The sequence below is a fragment of the Populus alba genome, chromosome 4 (genome assembly GCF_005239225.2).
Source record: "Populus alba chromosome 4, ASM523922v2, whole genome shotgun sequence".
Lineage (NCBI taxonomy): Eukaryota > Viridiplantae > Streptophyta > Magnoliopsida > Malpighiales > Salicaceae > Populus > Populus alba.
Genome location: NC_133287.1, coordinates 20,801,993 through 20,808,317, shown reverse-complemented (window position 1 = coordinate 20,808,317; position 6,325 = coordinate 20,801,993). Strand labels below are relative to the sequence as shown.

The 6,325-nt window shown below is 37.9% G+C and overlaps 2 protein-coding genes across 6 annotated transcripts; both read right to left on the bottom strand.

Moving 5' to 3' along the window:
* Window positions 1–765: 765 nt before the first annotated feature.
* LOC118038905 (zinc finger protein ZAT3) lies at window positions 766–2,461 on the bottom strand. Its single transcript, XM_035045405.2, has one exon. It carries the CDS (start codon window positions 1,951–1,953, stop codon window positions 997–999), a length of 957 nt encoding a protein of 318 aa, XP_034901296.1. The 5' UTR covers window positions 1,954–2,461; the 3' UTR covers window positions 766–996.
* A 128-nt stretch (window positions 2,462–2,589) lies between these two features.
* Window positions 2,590–5,562, bottom strand: LOC118038906 (uncharacterized). Of its 5 annotated transcripts, none has more exons than XM_035045407.2 (5): window positions 5,328–5,562; window positions 5,072–5,113; window positions 3,781–4,473; window positions 3,610–3,693; window positions 2,590–2,962 (listed from the first exon to the last, which is right to left on the bottom strand). In XM_035045407.2, exons 3-5 carry the CDS (start codon window positions 4,442–4,444, stop codon window positions 2,865–2,867), a joined length of 846 nt encoding a protein of 281 aa, XP_034901298.1. In that variant the 5' UTR covers window positions 4,445–4,473; window positions 5,072–5,113; window positions 5,328–5,562; the 3' UTR covers window positions 2,590–2,864. The 5 variants fall into 5 exon arrangements, with proteins under 5 accessions (XP_034901298.1, XP_034901301.1, XP_034901303.1 ...); XM_035045410.2 differs by having other exon boundaries at window positions 3,781–4,429; window positions 5,328–5,560; XM_035045412.2 differs by lacking the exon at window positions 5,072–5,113 and having other exon boundaries at window positions 3,781–4,429; window positions 5,328–5,561.
* Between the last annotated feature and the right edge of the window lie 763 nt (window positions 5,563–6,325).

The window sequence follows — 6,325 nt, the reverse complement described above, 5'->3', positions numbered from 1 at the left end:
TAAATACCTTCAAGCTATTGTGGTCATCTAGATTTGACCTTCAGACAAGTGGGGAGCCTTATGGTGATCTTTCCTCTCTCTTTTTTTGTTTTACTTCGATTATCCTTGATCTGCTCATTCTGGCTTCAATTCTTAGAATTCAGTCCTTGTTTGGTAGATTTTACTCAGCTGGAATGCTTCTTGACAGCTTTTTTATCAATGATGCAAGCCAAGGACCCCAATAACTATGTATAATTCTCTATGAAACGTTAGAAATCCCGAATATTTTAACTGATTCGGTGAATAAACTCTAATAAAACTGTTCAGGAACAAAACCAGAAATAATCAGGTTTTAGTTTTCTGCATAACTGCAATCAAGATTCATAGATATAAAACTAACCCTATTTCTAGGACTCTTGAACTCTACTGGCCATGCAAGTTTTGCCAGCTTGTGCCACAGCCTGGAGGCAACAAAGAAGACCTGCAACCTCACCTGCATAGCATTACTTGTTTGCAATGGTAACGTTGTACTTCTTAGGTCAATCTTGTACCATCAAGAATCTATAACCAACCCAATTGAGATCATGGACTGCATTCATATAGCTTATCACTTACTTATCAGTGTGACAAAGGACCTTAAGTACTCCCGACCGATCAAAACAATTCTGACCTTGTTCATAATTCTCTACCTTTGAAGCTGACATTATCTATAAATTGATAATCAAAATGAAAGAGTAGAGCAACTAAGAACATGAGGGCAGGAGCCAATTTTTGTAGGCTGTAATATTACGTCAAGCATAAACCAGTCCTGATTATTGATAGGCAGTAATAAAGAGTTTTTGCATACTTGTCAGTTGTCAGTGCGTACATATACCGCATCTTTAACAAATTTGGGACGCGGGAGCATCAATGATACAGAATACTAGTATATGTACTAATTAAAGCTTACGTTACAGATCAGTCACATACCAAGTTTTAGTAAAAGAACCCTTACAAGAAAAAGAATGCAGTCTTCCTTCAGAGGCCCAATCTCAAGTCCAAAGCGAGACCTGAGGAATAAAAGGAGGATGATTCATCTTCAACCGGGGCTGGTAAATTGAGGTCCAACACACAACCTTCCTTTTCTTTAAGAACATGAAGTCCTCCTTGATTCATGGATGATGAGATTTCTTCCCCTTTCTCCCAATGGCACCTCTTGTGTCCGCCCAGTGCCTGTCCACTAGGAAACACCCTCGAGCAAATACTACACTTGTGCCCTAAAACCATCAATGCCTTGCTATTATCTTCCACATTCTCCTTCACATCACCACTCCCGCTATGATCCTCAACTACCTCACAACCATCATTCCTCTTTATAGCAGAAGAACCCTTCACGTTCTTGTGACTGGCCCTACGACCCCCTAGTGCCAGGTGTGACCCAAAAACCTTCTTACAACTCGAACACTCGACACGGGTACAATCCACTTCATCATGATCTTGAGCTTGATGAGAACTACCAGCAACAACCCCACCACCAAACTCGTTGCGCTCCAACATTATCGCACCGTCACTATTAGCCAACATTAACAAACATGAAGCCACCTCATGATCCTCTGCGGTCAACATGTCTTCCCAATTAGTAGAACTAACAATACTTAACAGTTGAATAGGCGAAACAGGCCTGCGATAATTGGGAGGTGGATTGATGCCACGCCACTGTCTTTCAGGGTGACATCTCATGTGACCAAAGAGTGCTTTCCATGACCAAAACTTCTTGCCACACTCAGTACAAGGTCTTGTGATCTTTGGTGCAGAAGGGTCAGGCTTTTTGTAATATTTTGGCTTGGATATTGTACTAGAAGGGAGCAAACTTGGTGCAATCTTGATCAACTTGGTTCGTTTTTTACGTGGATTTTGATGGTAGTATGTGGTAGGGATTGAAGAAGATGATGGAAGGCCGAAATCAGGGTCGGGATCGGTATTGTGGTTTGTCATCCCTGTTTGAGAAGTTAAGGTTAAGGAGATTGAATTTCGAAAGGACAAGAAAAAAGAGGTGTAACCAAAGGAGAAGAGGTTGCTTATGTAGATGTAATGGCAGTTGCAGGCAGTTGAGAAAGTGGCGGTTTCTATGCTTTTGTTTTGTAGTTATCCACAAGGTGCTTGAAACAAGGTGACTCTTAATTAATTTGTTAGCACTAATCTAACTGCCTAATCCACAATAATCTCAGATTGTGGCTGTGGCCATAAAAAGGATCTTGTGCTAATTAATTAAGCAACAGAAATACCAATAAATTTCTCTGAAAAATCTCAGCTTGTCTCCAACTAAGATTAGTGGAGGCTAATTAGGAGTTAGTAGGCGATTTCTGTTTCATGTTTGGAGGGTGAGTGTGGGAACATGAGGGCGATGCTTGAAGCCCACTACTTGGCAAGCTGAACCCACTTTGATCACGAAGCAGGTGGGGCAAGTCGCCATTAACACACAAATTTCTATTGAAACTACATGACTTAGTGATGACTTCTACAAAAGGGCATCGATTCTTTCAATTGTTCAACGCTGATTTGTATTTATCCCTTGCAAAGGGATACTTGTTTTTTGCAATATAACATACAAAACTAGCTAGACGCCTGGGATAGAAGGGAGAACAAAAACAAGAGGATAAAAATGAGCATTACTAGCATTATATTACAACACGGTTCGGATTCAGTTACGTCAATAGATTTTGGGACTAGAGATTAAAGAATGGATGATGCTGCCGGTGCAATATTATGGCGAATATTGGCAGTCTAGCAGGAGGACGGCCACTGCAGTCGAGTCAAAATAAGCGCAGACAGGTTTTCTTTTTTCTTCTTTTTTTACCCTTCTTTAGTCAAGAGTATATAACAGAGCAAGGTATTCAAAAAGCCTCTTATTTCTCTGATTGGCTTTGATGAATTGAGGGTGCTTTAAAATTCTTCAAGGATTTCCCCAGGAAATTTAAAATCGCAACTCGTTGCACCTCCTTTGCTGTAAAAATTAGGAATGAATTAGAGAGATATATTAGCCTCCTGAAATCTCAAAATATTGGAGACTAGAATTTATCAAGCATGCACAAACATAATTAGCAACAAATATGTCTATCTGGATGGTACCAAGAAAATGTAGAATTGCAACAGTTACGGACCTCAAAGACATGGCTGGCAAATATAAAATACAGATGTGCGGAAAACTTACTCAAAACTAAAAAAAGCACACCATCCTACAACAACCAGTCCAACCTAACTGTAAAAGTTGCTGATGTCTGCTCAGCAATCAAATGAAGTGTAAAAATTTAAGATGGCAAAGTCACAAATGCATACTGAAACCCTAGTGAAGATATGACAATGGCAATTGGGTTGCATGAGTTCAATTGATAAACTATGTAATGATCCCCAACATTAGAAAGACTTCATTGTCCCATTTGGAATAGTGTTGTGCAACTCATGCAGTATAATGCCCATGCAGGCCACTTTCATTTACATATGGTGCGCATTAAGCCCACCTCAAACATGCAGACTCTCCCCAGCCATATCCATCTTACAGTTTATGAAGGTTGTGTTTGACCACCTTATAACACACACACACACACACATTCAAAGGAAAACAAAGGTGCAGAAAACAGAAATTCACGTTACCTTCCTCCAGTGAAAGTTGAATTGATCTCTTTTCTACCTCAATGGCATGCTTGCTAAGCTCAACTGAGGAAACTGACTGGAGCACTGCAGCCAAAAAAAAAGAGAGAGAAGGTAAATCAGTGCTTAGCAGTGGCTAAACAGATTATCTTAGTTTAAAGCTCCAGGACTTACTCTGGACGTATTCGTCTAGATCAGATTCATCCGATTTCTTCAATGAAATCTGCAATTGATGGTACCGCTCTTCCCAATGCATATTTTTCTCTCCCTTTGGATTAGATGAAGGGACAATAGAACCAACAGGAATATAACTGGATTCTGCTGGTGAAAACGTGCTAGACTGTCCAAGAGGAAGAGGAACTGAAGGTTTTCCGGATGAAATTATTGGAGGAGCCACGGGCAAAGGTACCAAAGCTGGAAAAGTAGAGACCGTTGACTCTATCTGGAGACGCTTTGGTTGAGCAGTCTCCTCTGGATGACTAAGCTTGCCGACTTCTGCTTCAGATTTCCCACGTGCATAAACAAGACGAAAATTTGGAGCACCACTAGCAGAAGATTCATAGCATGGAACTGGACGGTACATCAGGTCCTCAGATGATGGTCTCTTGGCTCCAGAAACCTTAATGTCATTCATAGTCTTTCCTCCATCCTTCGATAATGGAGAATTTCCAACAGATTTGGGAATTCTATTTTCATTCTGCACATCTCTTAATGCTGTCTTCTTTACAACAAGTGGAAAGTACTTATCGTGTGTGGACAAGTTATTGTCAGCATTGCCAAGCCCATGCTCACCAGATTTTGAATCTATCGTTTGTTGAACCATCTGGAGTAAATACATATATGAGAAATCCAGAGGAACTTGGAAATCTACGAAAACAATACAAGCCAAGCTAATAAAAGAAGTCATTGTGTTTAGTATAATCACCAATGTAAGTGAAATAAAAGATGGAAGTTTCAGATTTCTTAACACTAAGTCAACGAATATTGAACCCAAGAGAAGCAGATCCAACAAATACAATTTCTTTTTTCTTTCTTAGTTATTACAGCTAGAAGGGCAATCAACTGCCTGAAAGGCATAGGCTGGCTGCAGAGCTTAATCTCATGGGATGAACATTTCCCGAACACTCATCCACCATACTCACTATCAACAAAGCCATAAGGCAGCATTTTTCCTTTTTCATTAGATTCACAAGTAAATCCCAAGAAACCCCATCTTAAAATTTCAACTAAACCAAAAAACACAATTAAAGCATTTATTAAGCATAACCAGAAAAAGCTGAACTCAAATAAATTAACATTACAGCAGCAACAAAGCGAACAAACAAACCAAAAGAAGTGATAACAACATAAACTTGATAATTCCTTTTATTCTTACACAAAACCTTAATCATTGAGTAGCATTGAAGATAAAATAAGCAGAAGTGGCCTAAAAACCAGAAACCCAGAGTAGAGATACATCACTCACAGCGGTAAATCAGCAATTTTGAAGCATGGTTTTGTTTATTACCTAAAAAAAAAAAGTCCCATCAAATCAAAATTCAAAAAAAAAAAAAAAAAACTAGCCTACAAGCAGTTAAAAATTGATCCATTTTGGACAATTTTTCATCGTTAATCTCCAAAGAAAAAATTAAAAGGAAGAAATTAAATGAGAGAATAAGAGTATTAGACTAGAGAGAATAAAGGGTCTCTAATTAAAATCAGAGCCAGAAAGGCATTATTACATTAGCTCATTGAAGCGCAGTGTGAGAAAGCGAGAGTGAGATAGAGAGAGGGGAGGGCTTTCAAAAGCAAAAGAAGCTATGGCTCTAAAACAAAGTTAAGAGATTTATTAGTCCTCTATTTTATAAATATTTTGTTTAGGCCTCGGTAGGTCTAGCTATTTATGATGGGTCCCAACTTCTGAGCTTCTTTTTCAAAAAAGTGCCACAAAAATTACTTCTTATTTTTTTTTTAATTTGGACTTGTAGCCTCCTCTTAAGCGCATTTTATTTCATTTAGGGCTTGAAAGGAAGATAAAAATTGAATTTTAAAATGATTTTTGTTTAAAAATATATTAAAATAATATTTTTTTTAATTTTTAAAATTTATTTTTAATATCGGTATAACAATCTAAAAATATTAAAATAATAATTTAAAATAAAAAAAATTAACTTTTTTAAAAAACACGACTTCACTAAACACACTTTTAATCTAAACAAACAACTAAAAAGTTTTTTTTATTATTATTGATTAATTTGCTGATTTATATGGAATTGTCAGGCACTTGCGCTAACAATAGAGGAATATAGAATAATGCTAATGAGACGGTGGAGTGTTGGGTTTTTATTAGACTGAAATTTTAGGAACTGGTTTTTTTTATGTCACAGCTCTTGATGTGTTTGGGGTAACTAAGTTACTCTTAAATTAGGAAGACGACAGCAAAACCAGCACCAAATAAGTGCATGCAAGCATAATAATTGTTCACCAATTCCATTGTAGCCTCACTTGCATGGAGCCTACGCTTACTGAGATGGAGACTCCATAGTAGGATACCCCAAATTGCTCCACTTCCATGGTATTTATATTTTGATAATGCTCACTATTGGATGAATAAAGATATTTACACTTTCCCATGGCTGGCCAGTAATGTTTTCGCTTGTGAGCTTTGTAGTCGACTCTTAGAAGGAATGCCAAAATCAAAACTGTTTGCAGCTCCAAGCTCATCCATACCATTGCAGGG

Excerpts from the sequence above, each read along its gene's own strand:
- LOC118038905 (XM_035045405.2), bottom strand. The coding sequence starts at position 1,953 with ATGACAAACCACAATACCGATCCCGACCCTGATTTCGGCCTTCCATCA.
- LOC118038906 (XM_035045406.2), bottom strand. The coding sequence starts at position 4,513 with ATGACTTCTTTTATTAGCTTGGCTTGTATTGTTTTCGTAGATTTCCAA. Across the intron at positions 3,694-3,780 it reads TCTAGACGAATACGTCCAGA|TGCTCCAGTCAGTTTCCTCA; the intron begins GTAAGTCCTGGA and ends TTTTGGCTGCAG. Across the intron at positions 2,963-3,609 it reads TCAACTTTCACTGGAGGAAG|CAAAGGAGGTGCAACGAGTT; the intron begins GTAACGTGAATT and ends TAATTTTTACAG.